Source organism: Ceratotherium simum, chromosome 7, assembly GCF_057802395.1.
Source record: "Ceratotherium simum simum isolate JZ-2026a chromosome 7, ASM5780239v1, whole genome shotgun sequence".
Taxonomy (NCBI): Eukaryota; Metazoa; Chordata; class Mammalia; order Perissodactyla; family Rhinocerotidae; genus Ceratotherium; species Ceratotherium simum.
Genome location: NC_141906.1, coordinates 27,104,075 through 27,131,124, shown reverse-complemented (window position 1 = coordinate 27,131,124; position 27,050 = coordinate 27,104,075). Strand labels below are relative to the sequence as shown.

The 27,050-nt window shown below is 37.6% G+C and overlaps 2 protein-coding genes across 2 annotated transcripts; both read left to right on the top strand.

Moving 5' to 3' along the window:
- Nucleotides 1-13,052: 13,052 nt before the first annotated feature.
- Nucleotides 13,053-17,036, top strand: MMP26 (matrix metallopeptidase 26). Its single transcript, XM_004434124.3, has 6 exons — nt 13,053-13,151; nt 14,453-14,673; nt 15,393-15,541; nt 16,150-16,275; nt 16,767-16,928; nt 17,008-17,036. Exons 1-6 carry the CDS (start codon nt 13,053-13,055, stop codon nt 17,034-17,036), a joined length of 786 nt encoding a protein of 261 aa, XP_004434181.1.
- Nucleotides 17,037-25,080: 8,044 nt separating this feature from the next.
- LOC101397855 (olfactory receptor 51L1) lies at nt 25,081-26,037 on the top strand. Its single transcript, XM_004433913.3, has one exon. The coding sequence runs from the start codon at nt 25,090-25,092 to the stop codon at nt 26,035-26,037; it is 948 nt and encodes a 315-aa protein (XP_004433970.2). The 5' UTR covers nt 25,081-25,089.
- Nucleotides 26,038-27,050: the final 1,013 nt, after the last annotated feature.

Genomic DNA, 27,050 nt, shown 5'->3' with positions numbered 1-27,050 from the left:
CAGGGAATGGTCCTTTGTCAAACATGGAGCACTGTCATGCAGAGTCCCATATGGGTGCTGAACTGCCAACTACCAATACGTCTCTAGACCAGGAGCCAAGTGGGTTTGTGGATTCAATTTCAACACACAATTATGATTTTTTTGCACTGTGTCTCATAATCTCTCTCTCTCTCTCTCATCTATCTATCTACCTATGTATGTATGTATGTTTGTATGTATGTATCTATCTATCTATCTATCTATCTATCTATCTATCTATCTTTTATGTATTTTATATCTACTTGTCTATCTAAGGAGCATGGCAATGTCTTTTTTGTCATTTTTTGTATTGTATCTATTATTGCTGCATGTTTGGTGTGGAGTGGAAATTAATATATCTGATTTGACCCGCTACACCATATTGAATAAAATTCTCCATCAAAACTTAAATACAATTCTAGAAATGTAACCCATTAGAGCTTTTGTTCAGGAAAAGTTGATTTTGTTGGGAATTGTCTGATCATGTGCTCTTTGTAAAATAATGAATTAATGTGCTAACTTATTCAATAATACACTAGAGCTAATTGCAGTTTCCATAATCAATCCTTCTCATGAGGGATTTGATAGTATCTTTCACATCTGAAGTATTTAGGCAGTTTCTTACTACTACCATTTTTATCTTTACTTACATACTCAACCATTTTGTTAGTATGATCATGTTGTCCTGACAGAGAATTCTTAAAAGCTCATGTTCTCCTTCTTCTCAACTATTTCTTTTTTGCAATTTTTCTCTCTTGCAATCTTAAACTATAACCACCACAGTCCACCCTTAATTGTTCCTGAGCTGTTGCTGTGGCTTCTTGAACTTTTGCTGCCTTCCAAGTGGATTTTCTGGGCTGAATTCTACTTCAAACTTCCTATACTTATTTTCCTCAGCCCAAACTTCCATTTCTGGGTTGTCTGTAAACATCTTAGAGACATTTATTCCCCTTAAAAAGGAGATGTCGAGGAGACAGACAATTAGAAAGAAATGCCTAGGAAGTCCTGAATTATATACAAAATCATATGCCAAAAAGGAAACAAGAAAAAAAACCTGGCAAGTGTTTGGATAATGTTCACCTTAGAGTTTGGAAGACTCTCATACAAATTCATAGGAAGGCAATGAATAAACTGTTGTTACTGTGAGTAGTACCACCGTGATATCTGTCCTCCTAAACACTAATCCAATCTTGTCAAGAAATACAACTACCAATAGAAGGCTATCTGTTAGACCTAGTGTCTTCCAATTTCCCAAACTTGCTTCTGATGCTAATCTGAAAGGAGTGAAATAAGCTTTGAATGGAAAACTGAAGTTTTATTCCAACATGTATTGTGCAAGTTATTGTTTGTTTGGTCTGTGTAACTATACAGTTAAACAGAATTATTGTAAGTTCTTTTCCTCCAGGACAGATGGCGTCAAAGTGTGTTTAATGTTAAATTTGTTGAGCTAAGTGAGATGTTTGAGAAGAATGCTGTTTTTGCCGCCTGGGGTCTCTCTTCTGCCCGGCTTGTCTGTTGAACTCACCCTGTTCAGGCTTCTCTTCATCAGCCTTCCTAGCCAATGTCTCCACCCCCACTCCAAGCAGCTCCTCCTTGGCTTTACAGAGACCCTGCTCCTCTTTCAATTTTCTCTCAGATGTTATCTAGCAAACTTACTTCCAAACTTCATAAGTCGCCAATAGCTTGGCATTGTTTTTCACATATAGTAATCTCTTTAATAGTTCTGAATCTTTTCTTCAATTTGAACATTTTGAGATCTGAGTTATAAACCCCTCCATACCAAATCCTATTAATAACTTTGTGTTCATATCAGTTCTCTTAATAGAATAAAAAAATTACTTGTTTACTGATCAATCAAGAAAAATCGGGTAATAAGAAAATTTACAGCCAACACATTATTTACTCTTCACTATCAACTTCTACTTCTCCTGAATTACCAAAAAAAAAAAAAGTAGTATCTCTTTCTTTAGAAAATGCTACACCTCTCTGGCAAAGCCATTTTATTTGAGTTGTGACATTTAAAGTGTGACATTTTTAGAGTCTAGAGGAAAGCAGAACACTGTACAGAAAATTTTCTAGTAGTTGTTTTTATCTCAGAAAGGACTATCCAACTCAATTCTCTAGTTCACAAAAATGTAAAAAATGCAGTTTAATTAACAGATACATGTCTTTAAAGGCTGGAGTTAGAATAAAGTATACTATTTATAAGGAAGTTGTTAAATGAGGTTATTTAATGTAGTCAGGATGGTGTTTTCAGGACTGTTTCAGGTCTTGAATATATTCTGAGATTGAAGTAGGCATTAAAAAGTAAAATCATAACAGCTTATCAAGGATAAGATACACAACTCAATGTTCTTGATTAACGAGATTCTCAACTAGAACATGAGGGTTTTTGGTACTTACCAAGGTGTTGACCACCGTGTTTACATTTTATGGTCAAAAAAGTGATGAAGCCAGGATGAAGCGACCCCAATTCCAGTTGTAGGCACAAGGGCTGATCATGACAGTCTGACTCTAGTCCTTATACTCTGATGCCTTTTTGATATAACAAAGGCCTCTGAGGAGACAACTCAAGAAGCTATACCCAGAGGGACTAAAAAGCCCACAGGTAAGTCCTTAAATGAGTGAATTCAAGGGGAGTTTAACTGAATTCCCATTATGAGTATTAATTAGCCATTTATGGTTAATGGCCTATGAGGCCTCCTCTGTTCCATCAAGCAGAATTAATTGCTCTATCACTTGTAATTTCAGAGCACCTGTATGTGGCTCTTCTGGAAGAGTTGTTACATTTTATTTTTCTAGGTCATTATGTTTGCGCCACTATAATTGAGTTTTCAAATTCACTTCTGCTACTTGCTGATAAATGCAATTTACACCTTACAAAATGAATGATGTTAGTCTCCTTTTCATGTTCGAGATCATTTGAATTTCTTCTTAGAAGCCAGTCAAGTATGCCCTTTTACAAAAATATATATAGTTATTGTCTTGTGGGAGTGCTTTCTATAGTAAAGAATATAGCCTTTTATTGTGATGTGCCTTGCAAATAATTTTTCCTCTCTTGTCACTTGTATCTGTCTTTGTTAATGATGGTGTCACAGGTTGGGTTCCCTTTGAATTAAATACCGAGGTGAACATTTGTGGGCAGAAGTTTATTTGGAGTGTGCTCTCAGATTAAATACCTATGGGGATAGAATGAAAAAGAATTAGGAGGGAGAAGTTGAACTCCATACAATTGTAACAAAGGCTATATTCACTCCTGCAGAGATCTCTGGAACTAAGATGACCCTTTAGAATTGAACTGAAGAAAGTGTCTGAGCCTTTTTAACCACCCATTGGATTTTGGACGTGGTCTGCCCACAAAGAGGAGACATACCTTGGTTGAGGTGGCTCCATTCAGAAGACAGCAATTCACAAGAAGGACTCAAATCAGATCTGTCAGCTGTTACACTCCTAGAGGAGAAATGAGTACTTCAGGCCTGGCAGGACAAGGATGATGCACCACTGTATCAACTACAGTTCACTCCTTGCATGCTTGGATCCACATGCTTCAGTAATACATTTTGGAAGCAGCTTCCCCAGAATTCATATGGGCTTTTTTTTTTTCTTTTATTGGGAACTGATGAGAGGATGCTTAGTGGGATGATCTACAGCCCCTTACAACTGCGGCTGTCCTGGGGCCACAACTGTTACATATTATTTCCCTCTTCTACTATCCATTTTTTTTTTTTTTTTTTGGTGAGGAAGACCAGCCCTGAGCTAACATCTATTGCCAATCTTCCTCCTTTTTTTCCCCAAAACCCCAGTAGATAGTTGCATGTCATAGTTGCACATCCTTCTAGTTGCTGTATGTGGGACACCGCCTCAGCATGGCTGGACAAGCGGTGCATCGGTGCACGCCCGGGATCCGAAGCCGGGCCTCCAGTGGCAGAGTGCGCGCACTTAACCACTAAGCCATGGGGCCAGCCCCTCTACTCTCCATTTTTGATTCCTGCTACACTCAGCTAACACTTTATCCTTAGCCACCATACATTTCTCAAACTGCAGCTTTTGCAATTGTTTATTTATCATCTATATAGTCCATTTGGGCTGCTATACCAAAAATACCATAGACTGGGTGGCTTAAACAACAAAAATTTATTTCTCACAGTTCTAGAGACTGAGAAGTCTAAGATCAGGGTGCTGGTAGATTGGGTGCCTGGTGAGGACCCCCTTTCTGGTTTGTAGACACAGTCTTTTTGCTGTGTCATCATACGGCAGAAAGAGAATTAGAGAATTCTTTGGGGTCTGTTTTATAAAGTCACTAATCCTATTCATGAGAATTCCACCCTCATGACCTAATCACCTCCCAAAGGCCCCACATCCTAATACCATCATATTGGGCATTAGAATTTCAACATATAAATTTTGGGGAGACACATTCAGTCCATTGCACCATCAAAACTAAGTAAGTGTGAAGGGATGACCAAAAATTACCTAACACCACACATATTCTAACTTGGTGTGTTAGTCAAAGTTCTCCAGAGAAACAGAACCAATAGGATATATACATACATATACAGATATTATAAGGAATTCACTCACATGGTTATGGAGGCTGGGAAGTCCTAAGATCTGCAGCCAGCAAACTGGAGACCCAAGAGGGCTGATGGTGTAGTTCTAGTCGGAGACCAAAGGCCCAAGAACCAGGATAGTCAATGGTATAAGTTCTAGTCCAAAAGTAAGCAAGCTCAAGACCCAAGAAGAGCCAGAAGTCTGAAAGAAAGAAAAGACCTACGTCCCAGATTAAGGTAGTCAGGCAGGAAGAGTTGCTTCTTACTCCTGGGAGCATCAGCCTTTTTGTTCTATCTGGGCCTTCAACTGATTGGATAAGGGCTATCCACATCAAAGAAGGCAATTTGCTTTGCTCAGTATACTGATTCATATAAATGTCATCCAAAAACACCCTTCCAGACACACCCAGAATAATATTTGATCAAATATCTGGGAAACTCATGGCCCAGCCAAGTTACACATAAAATTAAACATCACACTTGGCCACATTGAGGAATAGTAGTTCTTACTCATTTTTGATTATTAAAATCAATTATTCCTTGTCTTACTTGGTGACATCTTAGAAGTGACAAGGAGCCATCTCTTATTGAAAGTTTAATAGGATTCTATGTCCATGCTATATTCTTTCTACCTCTGGAAACAGAACATCTAAATGACGATGCCCAGCATTATGGGGCTGGAAAACTCAGATTCTCTGAGTGGGAATTGGAAGTGATATTTAGTGTTGATACTAAAGGATTGGGCAAAGAGAGAAGTAGAATTGTAACATTACCTTGATAAAGCTTTGACCAACCCAGAGGAGAGCTCTACATTAAGTATTGCCTATTAAAATAATTCCAGGTAGCATTCAAATACCTGGCTCTTTCACTTAATGTAACTAGAGCTTTACCTTTTCCTGGGCTTCAGGGTTAATTATCCCTGATAAAGAAGTTCTTTTCTTGGCTCCTTGTTCCTGAGCCCAAGGAAGCCAAAGCTCCCAAATGGTAGCAGCAGTTTATAATCCAATGGGAATATTGCTTTGCCCCTTGAAAGAGTATACCATTTTTGTGGACCAGCACCTCTAATCCTGCAGGGTACACAGTGTGAGGACAGAGGCACAATACCCCTTGTGACCCACGTATTCTTTCTTTTTGGGTCACATGATGTAAAGGTCTTTGATTCAATGTTTATATTGAATATTTGAGAAAATATCCTCCAGCAAAGAACAAAATATAAGGATGGAAAACATAGAAGAAAAGAAAAAATATTAAAAAATTTAAAAATACCAAAAAAACCCTCAACTCAGGAAGTCATACTTGTTCTTCAATTTGAAGTTCTTCAGTTTGAAGAACTTGAAGCAATTCTTGTAAGGCAGGTCTCGTGGTGATGAACTCCTTCACTTTTTGTTTGCCTGGGAAAGTCTTTATCTTTCCTTCATTCTTTTTTATTTTTTTACTTTTTATTTTTTTGTGAGGAAGATCAGGCCTGAGCTAACATCCATGCTAATCCTCCTCTTTTTGCTGAGGAAGACCGGCTCTGAGCTAACATCTATTGCCAATCCTCCTCTTTTTTTTTTTTCCCCCAAAGCCCCAGTAGATAGTTGTATGTCATAGTTACACATCCTTCTAGTTGCTGTATGTGGGATGTGGCCTCAACATGGCCGGAGAAGTGGTGCATTGGTGCGTACCGGGGATCTGAACCCTGGGCAGCCAGTAGCGGGGCGTGCGCACTTAACTGCTAAGCCACGGGGCCAGCCCTTCCTTCATTCTTAAAGAACAGATTTGCTGGGTAAAGCATTCCTGGCTGGCAGCTTTTTCTTTTCCCTCAGTACTAGAATATATCATTCTATTCTCTTTTGGACTACAAGGCTAGAAATATGCTGATAGTCTTATGGGGGCTGTCCTGTATGTAACAATTCACTTTTTTCTTACTGCTTTAAAATTTTCTCTTTGTCTTTGACTTTTGATAATTTAATTATAATGTGTCTCAGTGTGGACCTCTTTGGATTCAACCTATATATGTTCCCTGGGATTCATGAATCTGGATGTCAATAACCTTCCTAGATTTGAGAAGTTGCAGTCATTATGTCTTTAAATCATCTTCTTCCCCCTTTTTCTGTCTCTTCTCCTTCTAGGACTTCCATAATGTGTATATTGGTTCACTTGATGGTATTGTATAACTCCTGTAGGCTTTCTTTTTTATTCTTTTTTTCCTTTAACAGCATAATTTCAAACAACCTCTATGTGAGTTCACTGACTCTTCTGTTTGATCAAGTCAGCTATTGAAGTTCTCCATTGAATTTTCAGCTCAGTAATTGTATCCTTCAGCTGCAGGATTTATCTCTTTTCTTTTCTCTCTCTCTTTTGGTTTTTACTGTTTCTATTTCTTTATTGAATTTCTTATTTTGTTTTCATATTATTCTTCCAATTTTGTTTAGTTGTCTATTTGTATTTTCTTGAGGTTCATTGAGGTTTCTTGAGGTTCATGATTATTTTGAATTCTTTGTCAAGCAGTTCATAGGTTTCCATTTCTTTAGAGTTGGGTACTGGTGCTTTATTAGTTTCAATTGTTAGTGTCATGTTTGCTTGATTCTTCCTGATCCTTGTAGTTTGCATTGGTGTCTCTGCCTTTTAAGGAATCATCGCCTCTTCCAGTCTTTATAAACTGGTTTTAACAGGTAAAGACTTTCTCCTGCCAGGTCCCTGGATATATAGGACTGCTGAGACTGTGGTTGAGTTGGGCTGGAGCCAGGTCACAAAGCTGCTTCTGAGTCTGCATTCACATCTATAGTTGATTGACCAGGGTTGTGGACAGGCATGATTCCTGCTAGGTCCCCAGGCAGAGGGGAAAGCCTCTGGGACCATGGTAGAACAAGATTGAAGCTGGGTCACGGAGCTACTTCAGGGTCTGTAGTCAGGTCCATGTTTGGTGAAGCATGTACAATTTTTATATTTGTGTATTTGTGTGTGTGCTTGTGTGTATGTGTATGTGTTATGTGTATGTGGATTATAGGCAAAAATTGCAGGCTTTGCCAATTAAAGCTCTCCAAATTTCGGCAAGTTATTTAACTCTCTGAGTTTTAATTCCCTATAAAATGAGGGTTAAATGAGAACATTCATGCAAATAACTTGTGACACTTAATCCATATAAGTTGGGTGCTCTTATTATTGTAGTTATTATTTTGATAATATTATTATACTTATTTGAATAAACACATAATATAAATATACCTTTATAAAATATAAATAATGTAAATTATTTTACATTACTTCTAAAGCCCTAGAGAATCTGTTTCTTACCTCTCTCTACGTTCTTATCTCCTTGAAAGATTTGCTCAATACAAACCTATACTCCAACCAAAAGTAATGACCTAAGGTTCTAGGCTTTTTCTCTGAGTTCTTACAATAAGTTTTAAATATAAGACCCAGGTTACTTCATCTCCTCTATGTAATCTTTCTCTGACAAATCCAGGCAGGTTAACATCTTACTCAAGTTAGTCTCTAGTCTAAATTGTATACATATTTATTACAAGGCTTATCACTATCTCACAATTTTATGTTTAATTTACAGATCATTCTATGAGATGGTAAACTAATTTAAGGCAGGCTCTGTATCTTAAAAACCTTTGCATCACGAATGAAATGGCACTCTCTGGACAGAAAAAATAAATTGTGAATGGAGAATAGTTTCAGGAAAGAAAATATACATTGATAATAATTAAATAATTAAATATGGTTATAATTAAACATTCATGTTGTTCTGTACTAGCACAGGAATATTGATGACTCTTTGCAGCCTGCCCAATCCCCTTGTTCCTATCTCTCATTATCCTCTATGCTCTCTATCACTAATTCTTTTCTCAGTCTAAACCCAAATTAGAGTTCTGTTGTGGAAACATTTCTTCTATGTCAATGTGAATTAGATATGGAGTCACTCTTTCCCAGCAGAGTTGCCAGTGTCATGACAAAGGCAACAACTACCTAGCTCTGGGAAATGTCCCCCCAAATCCTCCTCCCCCATCCCACAATGTCAATCAGAGAAACAGAGGCCATGAATTCCTGTGCTTCAAAAATGCTTTTTCTCGTGCCACCAAGATAGTTTACCCAGAAAGAGTTGGGAAACAATCTATATTCTGCTGGGAAAGGTTTTGAGCATAAGCCAGATTTTTTATCCCCAGGCATCAGATGCTATGGGAATGAAGAAGAAGGTGAAAGTATAGGTGGGGATGAGAAGAGAGATGGGTTCTTGTTTCTCATAGCTCCTCATTTTTTAAATAAAATATAAAATCTAGTATCCATTCTTGAAATTTTCTGCTTGAATTCACAGTTTATACACTCCCTACATTCTCAACACCCCCTAGAAACATTGGAAAGCAACATTGTCATCACCTAGAAGCTTGTTAGAAATTCAAAATATTAGGCCCCTCTAAGATCTATTGAATCAAAATCTGTGTTTTTAACAACATCCCCATTTGATTAGTATTCATATTACATTTTGAGAAACACTGCTATACTTCAAATACATACTTCTCCTTATCTGCAGCAGAATCATTAATAAGTCACTCATTTACTTTCTTAGGTAAGCTAAGTCTCAGCACCCAGCACTCATTTACTTGAGTACTGGGTCAGTCTTACAGGTGGCTGCTCATTCAAATCTGCCCTATCAGATGGCAGGGTGCACCAGAAACAGCATCACAGCGACGTGTGGCACCATAAGAGATGGAGCAATCTCTCCGAAATTGGCAGTCCACTTAAGTGATTAAAAGTTCTGCTTTCAGAGTAAAACGATTTTTGTTTATAACTTCTACATGTCACTTTGAGCATTGTGACTGTCCAAATGACAGTCAAATGACGTCAAAGTCCATTTTCTTAACCTATACAATGGAAACAATAAAACTCCTACTTCACAAATCATTGTGCTGATGAAACAAGACAGTGCATTCTTGACACAGCATATGTACTCAATAAATTATTATAATTATCATCTGCCCTAGGTCAAAAGATCTAAGTTACATGCTCACGTTTACCACTAACAAAATAGATACTCACAAAGAAGTCACTTCCAATCTCACTAGTAACTTTAAGATTCTTTTACTGAACACTCTTATTCATCTAATAAGTAGTGAGTTTCTTCTAGGTTCCAAAGACTGTGCTATATCTATCAAGGCAAACTGAAGAAGTCCCTGTTCTCAGTGAGTCTATGGTGTGGTTTATGGACCTGTAAACATAGAGGGATTTCATTTATTAACAATTCTGCACCAGAATGTCAAGAACAAGTCATAGTAATTGAAGAACTATCCTTTACAGGAGACTCTGACCATGTCCCTCCAAGGGTACTAGAAGGACCTTACTTCTAATCATCCTAGACAGGTCTAGCCTAGATAGAGGAAGCTGAACTCCAGTTGGTCACTTTTGATGTACAGGAGAGTAATGACGAAACTAGGGATGATAAAAGAGAATAACTCACAAGGAAATGGTGCAGGAGCATTTCGGAGATTGAATGCGAGAGGTTTAGAAAGTGAGATGTTTCAGAGCGCCTGAGGAGACATAAGAAATTCAAAAAGAAGGTTTTGCTTCTGTTTTTCCAATGTTACTGTGGGTTTTGAATAACTTTTAGTAACTTTTGGCAGTTAGGAGTTGTTTCCTTCATTGTGACTCCATTGAGCTAGGTCCCAAGGTTTGTGAATTTATTTAAGTTAAAGGAACATCAAGGATATATTGATGGTATAATGATGGATATCTGCCAGTAAAGATAAAGTAGCATGCCTCATTTAATAAAAAATTTTAGAAGTAACCAGAGGTAGAAGCAAATCTTATCCTTTTTACCATCTGCATGAAAAGGTTTGTATTATTTCCTAATCCTCAGCTTATTCATCTTGGAAATGAGGACTAAATAAGGCCTATGTCACTGTTAAGTTTCAGTGAACAAACTCATATTTCACAAAGTTGAAAGAGGCTATAAGGAATACACTGTCTTTATACCATACCTGTCTCACAATAAACATCTCTTGTTCCATAGGCAAACTTAACTCCACCTTGCCTTTTTCGGATTTAAGATATTCCCTTTTCCAAGTTTATCACAAATACCTTGGGTCTTCTTAATTCTTATGGTTGATTGTCCATTATGTTCCTGTATCTTTAGAATATAACTTCCTTCTTCTAGAACATAAACTATAGCACTCTCACATTAAAATAACACCAACAACATTATCATATACATGCTCATTCGGCCACATATATTACCATTTATGTTATAGTGCTGTATCCCTCAAGGTGAAAAGGGTGTCACCTTTGCTACCTTATTGATCTACAATTTTCTTTTATTTATTTAAATTTCCTTAATTTTTATGGAGGTATGAGTACCATATTGTAAATTCAGATATTAAGTATATGGTTTAATGAGTTTTGAAAAGTGAAGCCACCTGTATCACCCAGACTCTAGTCAAGAAATTGAAGGTGTCATTACCTGAGAAACTTCCCCTGTGCTCTTTCACCATCAATCCTCTCTCTTCTCCACGACAAAGGAAATCACTGTTCTGGTTTCTTTCCATAAATTCGTTTGCCTTTTCTTGAACTTCATATAAATGCAACCATAGTCTCACATCTTTAACTCAATATAATGATTTGATATTGCCAGCTTTGTTGCACATATCAGTGATTGGTTCCCTGCTGTTGCTGAGTGCCACCTATCTATCTATCATGTATATATATATATATATATATATATATATATATATAAGTTCTTCTATGACCCTCAACTTCCATCCTTAACACCCGTGATTTGATTTTTGTTTTTACCATAGGCCCAAGGCTCAGAGCTCTGCTTTCTATCCCTTCTTGCCACCAGGCTAAAGTTAATTAAATTGTGAACTTAGTCTTATGCCAAGATCGTGGTTGGCACAGTCTTCACCTCCTCTCTTTCACCACTCCTCAATGCCAAATATTGCCAGGTCAGAGAAGCCTCAATCAAATATAGTGTCTTTCCCAGCCATGAAGAAGACAGAGGTAGGTGTACAGAGCAGAGGGCTACAATTCTCCATAGGCATCACTGGTGGAAGTTTCATTACCTTAGAAGGGCATGGTATGCTTTCAAAGTATAGGAGAAGGCAAACCAATTCAACTTATTGAAGCTGTATTTGCAGAGACAATAACGCTGGATGGTACCATGTTTAGTGAATAGGGGTCTCCGGAAGAAGGAGAAAGAAATTTGATTAACATCAGCTGTTGGGAAGGAATTGCTGTGGAGGTGGGGATGTAGAATTTTTGGGGTGAGTCAGAAGTAGTGAATACCCCTGCCCGCCCCATCCATTCTCTATCCTATTTCCACACTCTTCCCAGAGTCATTTTATCTCATTCGGTTTATCTGGAGGGACTGGCAGCAAGGCATGGTACACTGGCAAACTCTGCCCTCTGAGGACTAGTGTAGCAGGTGTCCCTGTGGTTGCCAGAGGATGAGCTCCTAGAAGGCAAGAAATGGAACCACATCCATGCACTCTGTGTCTTCCTCATTAGAGAGGCAATTTCAGGTCTGAGCACTTGGAAAGTGCTCAATAAAAGATTGGTGTTTGATTTCATTCTTTCTCAATTTCTCCAGGTCTTTGTTTGTGCTTCAATTTTTGTGTCTCAGTGAATATAATAATAATTATAAAGCAACTCTTATCAGTTGTGATTTACTGTGTACCAGACCCAGTGCTCAGTTTCCGTCTCCACTACTATCATATTATATAAATATGATTAGTTCCCTTAATTTACAGATAGATAGTTAAATAACTTGCTTAAAGCAGATCAGCTTTTAAGTAGCAGTTAATATTCTTAGCCATATCTGTGTGATTTCAAAGGCTTAGCTGAAACCTTATGTTGTGTATGTATATCTCTGTGTCTCTCTCAACTTATTATCAATGATTTATTTTATGAAACATATTTTTAGCATACTTTTTAGTACTGAAACTAAAAACATGCTGAAACATATTTTCACAGCTTCTCTTTCTGTGTGTTTCTATATCTCCCTTATATGGGTCTCAGAGGTTTTTCATATTCTGATCTGGGTCTGTACTACAGCGGATGCTATTACTTTCCTCACATTCTCTCTTCTCTCTTTAGCTTCTGGAGCAAGACAGTATTTCTCTGTGACTAGTAAAGAAATTACTCCATAGGTAAAGTTGTAATAAATTGTTCTTATGTCTCCTGTTTCTTGTTTTTATTTTCCTCCATTTTTAATAATAATATCCCCTGTATCCTGAGCTATACCAGTATTTCCTTAGCCAAGGCTATGGCCAGGTAGCCTGAGGGACATCAGGTGTGGAATAAACATGCAAATAAATCCCATGGTTGCAGTCATTACCCTGGCAGACTGACCACTCTACTTTCAACACAGAATGGGCATGACGACACTAACCAATGCAAAGAAAAGGCATGAGTCACTAGACATTGCTGGCACAGCTATAAAGGCCTCGTGATCCGTGTTAGGTACATGAATTCAGGCAGAGGGAGAAATGAGCATTTACCATGCAACCTGCCATCTTAATAGCTACTATTTTCCTGCCTTGGTGCCTGACTTTCCCGGTGCCCCCAGGTACAGACCTGAAAAGATTGGACTTTGTTATGGTGAGTGTGCTATCAGGACCAAACTATTACATTATGACTATGGTGGGCTCTTTTTCCATATATGTATCATATGCATAAACATTACTGCATGGTATAAGGACAAATATATTAATATTACATATTAAATCAATTTCTTCAACTATAAGTTCATTTTTTTCCTTCTGATTTTAAAGGAAATGAAATCATCTTTGGGCCTCTAAAATTATTGTGCTTATTGTGCTTAATGAATAATTCAGTGCCAGTGTTCATCTTTCACACTTTTAGTCTTTTGCAGGGCATAGAGTGAACACTCAGGTGTCAGGATCTCTGAGCCGGGTAGGTGGTGAGGGGTCCGGGGAAGTAATTCAAATGGACTAAAATGTCCTTTCTATTGACTGAAAAATCTCTCAAACTATCTATCACACACTTTCAAATTTCTCAAGAAACTGCGAATTTGTTCCAAACCTTTTAAGCATCCAAAATACCTAAAATTCCTTATAAATGATTTTAGTCACGTATTTTATAATTGTTCAGGGACCTAGTAAAATTTCCTGCTAATACTTAGCCCAGAAAAATATGATCAATCACATGCCTCTGAGCGCCCAGCCAAGGTCACAATAAAATACAGGCATAAAAATGCAATTTTACATAGAATGCAGAAATCAATCATGGCTTTATATCAAGTACTATCATAAGAACTGTAGTATAGACCAAGTTGTATTAGACATGAGCATTGCCCTTAAAGTACTTTCAGTCCAGCTAGGGTTCAAATATAGACATAGAAAGCCTGACTATACTACAAAGTGCTATTTTTTTTTCTTCGTAAGTTGAGATTCTTTACTCTGGACTGGTATGAAAGTCAATAGAGACTTGGAGAGTCTCCCAAAGTAGGGACTGAAGGGAATGTGTAAATGCAAATGGACTGGGTATGCAAAACCAGCCAAATTCTATGTCCTAGGAGTCGTAGATTCTGTCCTGATTGAGAAAACCTAAATCTATCAGAAAGAAAAGAGGCCGTCTTCCCTGGGCAATTCCCGTCTAAGACCTTCATGAACTTTATTCCTGGGCATCTCTGTCCTGAAACTTGGATGCTTTATTTTTGGAGAATTTTTAACAGGTTATCTAGATCACTTTTATTTTATCACTTGTGTTTAATACCATCTACCCGGTAACAGGAGAATCAGGGATAGTTGCCATTATTTGACTGAGAACAGGAGGTTGAAGAAGGCCAGATAGACAAAGCATCATCCTTCCCAGGCCCTCAAATGAGGCTATGCCCTGGGTTGCTTATACTGTGAGTCTGTCCTTATTATCTCACCCAGGACAATTTCCATCAGTTTTTCCTGCCCAAGAAAGAATCACCACACCTTACCCAGAGGAAAGAGATACAGTTCCAGCAGCAGTTCCATCTGAATGAGACAGACGTACAAAACAAGCAGATGCTGGCTATGCTACACCTGCCTCGCTGTGGAGTAACTGATGCGGCTACTGACTCTATCTTCCCCGGAAGCTCCAAATGGAATAAGCACACTCTGACCTATAGGTGCTTGTTGTTAAGGCCTGGAGCAATGAGTGGGGTGATTAGGAAATCAAAGGATTTCCTACAGTGTCTTTCCTGCCAGCACCTCTACTGTCTTCCGCTTTCCCTAGCAGTCTCTCCAAAACCCCAAATCTGCCTCAGATAAGGCAATTCTACCAATCGTTATTCTAGCTTCCTCAGATCATCTCTTTAGGAGCTGGAGCCTAACCACTGTCCTTTGACCATGAACCCACTATTCTTTCCGTAGTTAAATCTGTCATTTTTCTGTGTGTATGTGTCTGTCGGGGGAGGTATTTATAGGATGCAATTTTGATATATTTTTGCTCCCTGTCTAGGTTACTCTTTCTATTGGGGTTCCTAAGCATATTGAAAACACCCAAAGCAAAGCAGTACTACACTATATAGAATGTTGTACATTTCCATTAAGTTCACACTTTTTTTTTTTTTTTTCACAATTAACCTGCAGGGCTGTGGTTCCCAGATTTTACTTTACATAAGAATAATGTAGAGACTTTGTTACAAAGTTCTTAGAAATCTATATTTTGCAGGTTTAATGTCTTGGGTTTGTGATTCAATTTGTCTGGGATTTACTCTGTTTTACAGATGAGCAAAATGAGGCCCTAAAATATTAAATGATTTGCCCCAATGCAGAGTCATTCATTTTTAGAGCTAGGATAATTCTCATACCTCTGAGCTATCCCACTTAGAGATTTCTTCTTCAGGATTATCAATTACCCAAGAGATATGAAGCCAGACACAGTGAAAGACATCATGCATGATGCGGTTTCCGTGTGGAGCAACGTGACCCCCTTAATCTTCCAGCAAGCAAAGAGTCAAGATGCGGACATCATGCTTTCTTTCTGGGACCTGGGTGAGAAACTGACATGGGAGGGAGCATATGGTGTCCCAGGTAAAGGGCAAATGGTCTCAATCCATAAATAAAAACCCAGTCTACCTAGTCCAGCTTCTGAGAAAAAAAAAAAAAAATCAGGAAATCCTAATGGAAATCAATAATAAAGGAAAGACATGTTTAGTACAATGAGACAGCAGCTGGGGGAGGGGATGCACTGTGGTGTGAACAGAGTGAGGGGGATTGCACATTTTCATGTCAAAAGGGAGTTGTAGAGCCCTCAAACGTGTTAAAATGTTATTCAAAGCTGATCCAATCTATTTATAAAACCTGCAGTCTGAGTTTCCTTCCTCTTTTTCCCTCTATTTTGGGAAGAGCTTTTTGTATCTAACCTATAACCTTCACTCAGTGTCTGCCGTCTTTCCCTCTTCTCTTCTACCAAAGGAGATAGAGAGTAGCTATACTTTTGGCCCCACCCTATTCCTCTGCATAGCTAGTGACTTAGCCCTCTCATATCTCCAGCAGTACCCAGCTGCATGGCACCCCAAGGCACTGAGACTTGTCTAGAACCATTTCTGCCCTTGTCCCCAACCCCCTGTTGTGACAACAGCTTCTGTCATCATCCACAGCCCATGGAGATGATTGGCCCTTTGATGGGCCAGGTGGTATCCTAGGCCATGCTTTTTTACCAGATTCTGAAGCTCCAGGAGTTATCCACTTTGACAAGGGAGAACGTTGGTCAAATTCATACAAAGGTAAGGACTTTAATTGGTGGGAGTGCTAGAACTCTCTGGGAGCTTGGGGGTTAGTATTGATGGTCTCCATTTCGGTCTGGAATAAAGTAAAGAGGGAAGGATTCAGAGTGGCCAGAATGAGGCAGGAAGATCTGGCTGAGGAATTGGGTCTCCTATTTGAGTGGGGGAAGGTGAAATCATTTCTACGTAAAAATGCTCCTGTAATAAACACATTGTCATATTGTGCTTTTCTCTCTCTCTATTTCTTTGCTTGCATTTATCAGTCTCTCAATTTTCTCCATGCTTCTTGTTTACTTTCAGTTTATCTGTCTATATATTTTGCCCTTTTGTTTCCCACTTAGACTTTTTCCTTCTCTTCCTGCCTTTTTCTTGTATTCTAATATTTACTCTTTTCCCCTTTTCTGTTCTTTCCTTTTTTCTCCCATCTTTTTTACATGCTTTCTGCCTTCCCTACGCATATTTAATTTTTATCCTTTTGCCTATCTTTTCAGGGTTTAATCTGTTCCTGGTTGCCATTCATGAGCTAGGTCATTCTCTGGGCCTGCGCCACTCTAGAAGTCAGAACTCTATCATGTATCCTAGCTATGTGTATCAGGACCCTAGAACCTTCCACCTCGATGTTGATGACATCCAAAGAATCCAGCAACTGTATGGTGTGTGCCTGCTGGAAGGGAGGGGGATCTCGGCAGGAAGTTTCACTGGGAGTTTACTGTTTTCTTCTGTCCCCATCAGGAAAAAGATGTTCATCTGATATGTCCTAGTGCTGGCACAGAAGAATCATTCAACCTGGCTTTTCAGTGGCTTCACTGAAGGATCAAAGAACTCAAAGCACTGAAGCAGCCTTGGGGACTGCTTGAACTAGACTCTAAAGAGTCGAACCTAGGCAGGGCAGCTGAGTCACAACTCAGAACACTTCTGGGTCACAATACAGATGGTTTTTAAGAATAAAATTTTGTTCTTACAATTTGGTATGTCTCAGCATTTGATATGTCTGATCACTGTGATCGGGGCATTGGTGAGAGAAGAGTATGGTAGAGTGAAGAACTCTAGAAGAGATGGCCATGATCTCTTGAATTAGCTGAAAAGGTAAGAAAAAATAAGATTAGGAATAGACATTTTGCATGTTACTACATGGTAGAGTTCGAGGAATGTTAGTTATGCTGTTTTGAAGATTGCAACTATATAGACCAACTGTTAGGATGGTGGCTTATCTACATATTAGCTCTGAGACTTTGGCCAAGTTATTTAACCTCTGTACGGTTCAGTTTCACATTTGTTAAATAATTGTAATAAATTTATGTACTGTCATAGGGCTAAATGACATAATAAATGTAAACTTCTTTAATCAGTGCTCGGCAGCACAATTTTTAGGTAATATTAACATTGTTGTTGAGACATTAGATAAAAATATGTACTGCTAAGTCCACATCCCACTGCCTGCATTTACAGGAAGAAATCCTGGATGGAGAATATGGACTGGGTAGGGCAACCGCATATAATCAGACACACGTAATCAGTAGTAGAAGCCATGAGGAGATATACAAGGTATTAGAATTAAAAATTATCCCATTCACCTGGCCAGACATAAGCACTTATCTTCCTATTTTAGAATCAAGATGATTGGGGGACTCTTCTGACACAAGGAGTTGTTCTGCCACACACAATATCCCTTTGGTAATGAAAAGCCTGAAATGAGGAAATTGAGTTTTAGGTGGTAAGCTGAAGTAAAGGTGTCTGCCGAGGGAAGTGAGGTTAGTGCGTTATATTCATTATTTCAAGTATGATCAGGAAAGATTATAGTAAGGTGATATAAAAAAGGGGAGAGAAAGGATGTCATATAAAAGGAAAATTTCACAAAGTAACTATTTTAATATCACTGTTTTCATTATAAATGATAATATAGCTAATATAGTCTGATGAATGCATTTTTTTTGAAAATATGAAGAGTATTTTGGAGTGATTTCTGAAAAACTCAAATTATTCTGCATAAAATGATAATTTTGAGTTCCCAACAGCAACTAAAGGAAAGTAGATGAGAAAGAAGGAAGTAAAATTGATGAGAATCCTTTGTTATGATATGACATATACAGGGTCTCTGTGGTTTGCCTCAAGTTCAGAGAACCATTTCCTAGAGGTCTCAACCTTTTCAGGGCATCCCACATTAGATGAATGGGTGAAGCTGGAATGTAAATGCCCCATCATTTCCACCTGTCATAGTGAAACTCTTTTGAGAAATGCAGCAGAGAGCCCAAGTGTGTTGGCCAAGACTTTCTCAGGCCTGTTTTGCAATTGAGCTTTTCTTTTTGCTCAATCCTGCTTCCTTCCTCTTCCCCTCACAGATTTTGATTCCTAATAAATAATTTGCATGTCAAATTCTGCCTTAGTATCTATTTCTGGAGAACCCAATCTCTGAAAATTGACTTTTTGAAAGGTCAATAAGATTATTTATCTGTTGTGTGACTGGTAAGTGTAAAAGAGAGAATGCATATAAAACCAACATCAAAAAGGCACTATCTTAACACTCCCATCAACACATAAGAGGCATTAACTGCAAGAGAAGCAAAAAGTTTATTTGGGCTCTCAAATTGAAATTTGGGGAGCACAGATTCAGGTAGAAATCCAAATAGTGTCTCTTTAGGAAGTAAAAGTCAGGGGTTTTTAAAGGCAAAAAAGGGAAGTTGTATTACAAAGAATTTTAATTGGAGTTGGTGGCAGAAAGTTAAGCTTTGGTAAACATTGATTGACTATTGATCGTATCTTCAGAAAGTCCACAATCTTCAGTTTTTGTGACCAGGATGTTAGTTCTCCTGCTGATTTCTCAAAAAATTGCTTGCAAAACAATTGCCATTTTGGCCCAGTCCAAAGGTTGGGTTAAGTTGAAGGTGTAAGACATCAAACGAGTTTCTCTGGAAAGGCACCTCTGACTCTGTTTTAAAATGGCTCCACTGCAGTCAGCTGTATTTGACACTCCTGAAGACACTGAAAAATCATATAGATATACAATGAATAACTTTTAGCCAATAACTATGAAAATGTGTACCTAAAATACACATTCCTAGATAAACATAACTTATAAAAATAGGCAAAAGGAGAAATGGAAAGTTCAAATATCCCTATAAATGTTTAAAAATATAATCTATGATTATATCTTTCCACAAGTAGTTTCAAAACTGACATAGGAGAAAATCTAAATTATCCTTTAACTATTATCTAACAAACTATAATTAAAAATTACTCCTGGATAGCTGTTTAATAAAGAAATCATGCCAATTATATGCAAAATCTTCCAGTTGGGAAAAAGAAAGAATATTTCCTAAATTATTTTTGAGGTTTGCATAATCTTATAGCAAAACATGACAAAGACATTATAAGTAAGAAAAATTTCAGGCCACTCTCACTGGATATAAAACCCCTAAAAATATTAACAAATCAAATCTGGCAATAAATAAAGGAAAATAAAGGGTACATCCAACTTGAGTTTATTCCAGAAATGTAAAGTTGATATTTAAAAATCAATCAACATAATTCATCACGTTAATAGGATAATGAGGTAACATCAAATAAATCATAAAAATCATATATCTCAATGGACCAGACATATGGAATTCAGCATCTATTCTTGATAAAACACTTATCAAAGGAAGAATAGAAAGTGACCACGTTTTCTGATGAGGGTAGTTGCAAAAAATCCTAGCAGACATACTTCAATGGTGAAATGTTGAGAATGTTACCTGCAAGATCTACAAAAGGAAAACAACATAACGCTCATCAATTCTGCCCAAAATTATGCCAAAGATCTTAACCAGTGCAATAAGTCACGTGTATTGTACAGTGGTTTTACTTGTTTATAATGCAAGTGCCTGACTTAAGCTTTGATTGCTGAGGCATCCACTTCAGAGATGGCTATCTCAAATATACTGTAAACACATTGCCAGCCACACAACTAGATAAAGAGCTAGCACCCCGCCCCCGCCCAGTCCCCTCAACCTCAGGCTCCTTAGATAACTGACCAGCTGAGCCTCTTGTTTTTTCTCTTCCCAAGCTTTAAATCCCCACTCTTAGGTTTTAAATTTACCAATAAAGAAAGAACCCTCAAAACTCTAGGCCCCCACCCTCAACCCCCAAAAAAGCAGAACCCCAGGTCTGCACTCTCTCTACCTGCAAACTTGCTGTGTGGCCCCAGGTATGCCACGTAATTTCAAGGGTTTTTTTCCAAAGTTTCTTGATCGTTATTGCTGAGGGCCTCTTGCAGTCATAACAAGAATCACAAAGGCCCTGTCCAGCCACAACATTGGTTATGGATAGGCTGAGACGGGCACAAAATATCAATAAATATAATAAAAGATATGAGGATTGGAAATAAAGGAGAAAGAAGCTGGCATTACTCGTGAAGGTGAGACTAGTGAAAAACAATGCCTAAAGATTATACAGATTAGTTATTAGAAATACAAGTAAGCTTAGCAGTTTTTCAGGAAAAAGAACAAATATAAGTTGATTTTATCTTTATATATCAGTACCAAAGATTTAGATGAAGATAATTTATAAGTGCTATTCACATTAGTATAAATTAATATCAAATACTTAAGAATAAATCTAACGTAAGATATATAATACCTCTCAACAGAAAAGCATAAAAGAATATTGAGAAAAAAATAAAGACCTTAATTAATTGAGGTCCTTGTTCTTGGATTGGAAAATCTGGTAATCTAAATATTTCAGTTCTCCCAAAATAGATCTACAGATTCAATACATTCTCAATTAAAGTCCCAATATATATCTTGGTGAAAATTGATAAACTTTCTAAAATTTATAAATAAATGCAAATAGGTAGATAGTCAAGATATAAGCTAAGAAAAAGAATGCATTGGGAAGCCATGCTCCATACTAGGCATCGTGGTCGTATTGATCAACCAGATAATGGTTTTTGCATTTACAGAGCTAAACATAGAGCCTTGAATTCTGTTGTTGCTTAATAAATGAGTATTAAACACATAACTAATGAACAACCTTGTTCAGTGAGAAGTGGTAAACACTTTATAACAGAAGAGCCTATCACTGTACTTAATTACCCTAGCTCTATATGGATGCCCCTAGTGAAGCTGAAATTTCAATATTCCTCTCGGTTAGAGTAGTTATCATGACTTCACTCTCATATGCTCATTTGAGAAGAGAAAACTATTACACTTGAAAGAAAGGACTGGGAGTGGTAGATAGAAGTAGAGACACATTTCTGCAATTTCCAGGATCATAATCATTTGCTCTTTACACAGCTGGGGTTAAGGGCTGTTTATATCACTTTCTCTGGGGATCCAGCAGACTCTGACACCCATCCCTGATTTTCTACCCCACTAGAAACCAGGAGTATTTATAGAGATGGTGGAAGCATTCAAACCTCACTATTCATGGAACCAAAAGTTGTCAAGACATGAGTTACATGGAGAATCAAAATTGTAGCATCTGCAAACAGTACAAATTTGACCTTCAGATAAAGATGAGAAATCTTCACAGGTGAGGGATAAAACAAAGAGAGCAAGAACTAAAAGCACAGAAATAATGAAAAGAAATGAGAAAAAAGATAGAGGCAATAAAAGAACTGGAAAAAATAGAGAATTACATGCAGAAAAGATACATGTTTAAGCAAAGCAAAATAGAAGGAAATGGCAGCAGGGAGCAGAATAGGAAGGATAAAGATGTTTAGAAAGTAAGTTAAATGACACAGAGAGAGAGAAAGCCACAGAAATGGAAACAGAAAGATAATGTATTTTACACTACAATAGAGGAAAGTTTAGGCTGAGAAAGACAAAATGAAACTGAATCATTTGGGAAATGGGCTACTGGTTGCTTGATTAAGCATTCATAGTGATGTAATTGGCTTAACGGATAAATTTCAGGTAAGTGTTAACTTTTCATTACAAATAAATAGTGGGAAGATTTTGGCACAATTTGTTTTAAGATACAAGGGCGAAAGATGGTATAATCATTAGAAGGACAATATATAGTTTATGCAGGAGGGAAAAATGGATGTCATTCTCTTTGTGAACAGTTTTGAAATTTGTAACATATTGCAATGTCCTGCTCCAATCTTTTTCAATAATTTTAAGACAGGCTGGTCAATGGAGGATAATTTTTGAGGACTGCAGGTAAGATGCTGGAGAGGCTGTAATAAAATGATCTTATCCTCATTGGTTCTCCCTTAATTACTTGGAATAGGTCAGTGTGTGACATCAGTCTTTTCATGCCTCTGCCCATTGAAACCGTCTTGTCATTAGTCCCAGTCTCTTCCTACAACTTCTTTTTCACCTCACTATGATTAAATTGTATAAAAATAAACAAAGAACCCAAAGAATCACTGTTAATGTCATGGAAATAGAGTCAGAAGAAAATAAATAGAGAGGGGACAACAATAAAGGGACTGAGAAAATCTGAAAGACATGACAGATGAGTCAGAGAGAGAGAAGGACAAGAAAGGAAGACTACAAGTAGGGATATTCTGGCCTATCCTAAGTTTAAATCTATGGGCGGTCCTACAACTGAAGTTTTCTAAACACTGCAGTCTGCACTTAGAGGACTCAGAGCAGTGAACAAGACATTTCTAAAGAGCAGTGATCCACTTTATTTCCTACAACTTCTCTGAGAATTGAAGAAAATGTGATTTACACCAACATTGAAAGAGTTAAAGGAGAAAGCATAGAATAATTTCCTTGCATGGAGGACAAGAAAATATCTCTCTATTATGGCCATAATATAATATTTGTGTGTATATGTGTGTGTGTTCTATATGGTTCAATATTAATGTCTAGAATGTTTTGATGAGCTGAACTTTCGAACAAGAATTAGAACACAAGTTTCTGAGTGAGGAAGAGGAAAAAAAGAAAGTTGGGTAGGGACTTTAGTAGATTATAAACACTGGAGAGAAAAATGTTGCCTGGAGGTAGAGAAAAATAGATGTGTTGTATAAGTGCTCTGCCTGCTAGATGCAGAACATGGTGAGTAGCTGACTGCTTTATGCAAGACAAGGGACCTAGTGAAAGTTCCATTTAGACGTCTCACTTGGGGCTGGAGAAGAGGACCGGGGAGTTTTCTCACTCATAGGGGATGGGAGATGCCTGGACTTGGGGATAAAAGGAGAAAGAGATAAATATTTCTTCTTACATGGAGAAAGCAGCTTGGTATTTCTTTCTGTTCCTAACATGTAGATTCTAAGCCAAAGTCTTCTTTGGAATTATAAATTGTTCAGCCTGAGAACTTTAAGCATTCACACTATAAAATGGATATATGAATCAGTCAAGAAGGGAAAATTTGAAGAAAAAATTAAGTTTTTGTAAAATAAAATAGAGGCAATAAAAAGTCAGTGTTGGACAGATGGAACCCATGATAAATATGAGGCTGGAAAGATCTTCACTTCAAGCCAGGGATGAAATTTGTGCTAGGCTTTTAAGAGGTCAGAGATCAAGAGTCTACAAGGGAGGATGAGGAAGATACTGAGACATTGCAGCGCAGAGGTCTGAAGTGGAGGAGGCCTAGACTCTTAAGGACTAAGTGAAGAATTTTCTCAAAGACGAAGAATTTTCTCAAAGACAGAGCTAAAATTAGGAACCAGAGAACTGAAGGGACAGAGAATCCCATAGGGTTTGGCTACTGTGCCCAATGCCATCAAGGTATAGCAAGGACAGCATTAGCAGAGGCAATCACAATGAAGATTGCTCAGGGGAAGTAAAGCCAGACATTAGAATTATATTTTGAAAAGGGAAAATGAACTTGGTTGTTTCTAAGAGGCACTGTTGGTGAATACTCAGGACTGCATTTCTGGGATTGCTATGGGTTCACAGAGGTAGGTGCAAATGGGTCAGAAAATTGGAAAAGCATTTAATATTTAGTTTTAACATTTTTAAAAATGTGATTATAAGCATCATTTTGAGAGGAAAAAATATCAAGAAATGATAAATAGAAATGAAGTGGATATTACCTGTTATTACTAATTTAAGATAACAATATATAACAGATGTCTGAGCTAAATATATTGTATTAACTTTGTTTTGTGAGTAGGCATACAGGAAGAGCTTTAACAGTTACACTGTTCCCTTATGATATATATATATATATATATCATACACATATATATTTATACATATAATATATATACATATATATTTTTTCCGACTATGAGGAGTTTAGGTTAAGGAAGAGTTAATTACATTAAACAGCCAAAAATGTGCATGTGTACTGGAATTATGGACTTTTTTACTCTTTTTCATGCCCTCTTTTCATATAATGGAATGTTTATTTTTTATTATTAAAATATTAAATATTTTTAATTTTTAAATATTATAAATTATTAAATAAAAATAAATATGAAGGGAAATTAAATTGAGTCCTTGGGATCAATTCAGTTGTCATGAATTAAAAGATAGCATAGAAGCAATAAATGATTAACTTAAGAACATTACTGACAGGAAGCTTACGCAAAGTCAGACATTTACAGACCATTTTCATTTCTATAGTATATAATAAATATTTCTTTTTCTACTCTTTTGCTGCTTAAATTTTTTAGTGTCCTCAACGCAAATCCATCAAAGTTCTTGTCAGAGATGACCAGATTTGTGTAGTACACATTTTTGTTCCAGAATTTGGTGTTTTTACTATTAGGAAATGCTTCTTACATAAGAACCATGAGAAGTACATCCTTCTTTCCTCCGTGAAGTTAGAGGGAATATATATTGCATCCTGATTATCCTGCTTATGCTCACAAGGGATAATTCTGAGGGATAAACAAAAATAACAGAAAACATTCCTCACTGTTTGCCAAGAGTCACCATGGTGTTCTGGAATAACAATGATACTGTGGAGCCCATATTTATTCTGAGGGGTTTTCCTGGGCTGGAGTATGTTCATTCGTGGCACTCAATCCCACTCTGTCTTGCATACTTGGTAGCATTTATTGGTAATATTACCATCCTCTCCGTCGTTTGGATAGAGTCCTCACTCCACCAGCCCTTGTATTATTTCCTTTCCATCTTGGCACTAACTGATCTAGGTATGTCCCTGTCCACACTTCCCACCACGCTTGCTGTGTCATGGTTGGATGCTCAGGAGATCCAGGCAAGTGCTTGCTATTGTCAGCTCTTCTTCATCCACACATTTACTTTCCTGGAGTCCTCAGTGCTGCTGGCTATGGCCTTTGACCGTTTTGTTGCTATCTGCCGTCCACTGCACTACACCACCATTCTCACCAACAGTGTAATAGGCAAGATTGCTTTGGCCTGCTTGCTAAGAAGCATGGGAGTTGTACTGCCCACGCCTTTGCTACTGAGACACTATCACTACTGCCATGTCAATGCCCTCTCTCATGCCTTCTGTTTGCACCAGGATGTTCTGAGATTATCCTGTTCAGATGCCAGGATCAACAGTGTTTATGGACTGTGTGTAGTTATCTCCACACTTGGCATGGATTCTATTTTCATACTTCTTTCTTATGTCCTGATTCTGAATGCTGTGCTGGGCATTGTATCTCGTGAAGAGAGGCTAAAGGTACTCAACACATGTGTATCCCATATCTGTGTAGTGCTCATCTTCTTTGTGCCAGTTATTGGGGTGTCAATGGTCCATCGCTTTGGGAAGCATCTGTCTCCCATAGTCCACATCCTCATGGCTGACATCTACCTGCTTCTTCCCCCAGTGCTTAATCCTATTGTCTACAGTGTGAGGACAAAGCAGATTCGTCTAGGAATTCTCCGCAAGTTTGGACTAGGGAGGAGGCTTTAACCTGTATCCTCCAGTTTTCTCACTGAAAAATCTTGCGGCAGCTATTTGAGTAGCTGAGAAGTAAAATATTTGGGGCTTGATCACTTGGTTAAATTCCTAATTTTTTCACTTCCTATATATATGTTCTCAGTTAATCATCAACGCTTATGCGATTAACGTTTTCATAGCCGAATTGTGATAAGTACGGCCTTTTCTATCTCCAAGATAATTATGAGACTTATAATAGACAATGCATGTAAAATAGGTGTTTTTGAAAACTGTACAATTTGTTGATATTATTAAATTATTATTCTTAGTTATAATAATAACAATAAGTTTCCTCATGTAATGTAGCTATGTTTATATAGTTTCTCATGTTTATGATCTAAAACTCAGAAATCTCTCTCTGTCTCTCTCTTTTGCTAACACATTGGACCATATTTTGTCTCTCATGCCAAAATGTTATAACCTTTTATGAAAATATTTCTAACTTCTTGGGGCAAGTTTGGAACCTGAGTTCCTGCCAGGGCTTTGAACTGATACTGTCACTGTTGGCTATAGACCAAGTCCCCACCTCATCACTGGACAGTGATATGTCCTTTCTCCCATTGCCACTGTAGATCTATCTGCTCCTTCAACTTACCAGCAAATAATGAGGCAGACACATAGGAGTTACTCAAGAAAGCCTGAGAATTCCTGTCTAAACATCTGGGCAAATGTGTATACTTCAGTACTATAGCACAGGATTTCATGTCTCACTCTGTGAGTGGGTTTGGAGTTGTGAAAAATAACCACCCTCATCTTTTAGTAATATTTTCTACTCTTGTTTTACATGTCTGTATGGATCTTTAATATCATTGTGCCTTTCTCAGTTTCTTTTGTCGATAACCCATTACTTTTTTTCTTCTTTATTAAGATGACTTATACATATGTTTTCATTGATGATATTTTATTATTTCATATATATTCACTTTCTTCTTAGCTGTATTGGAAACTTTTTGAGCATGGAGTCATGACTGCTACACTAACACGTC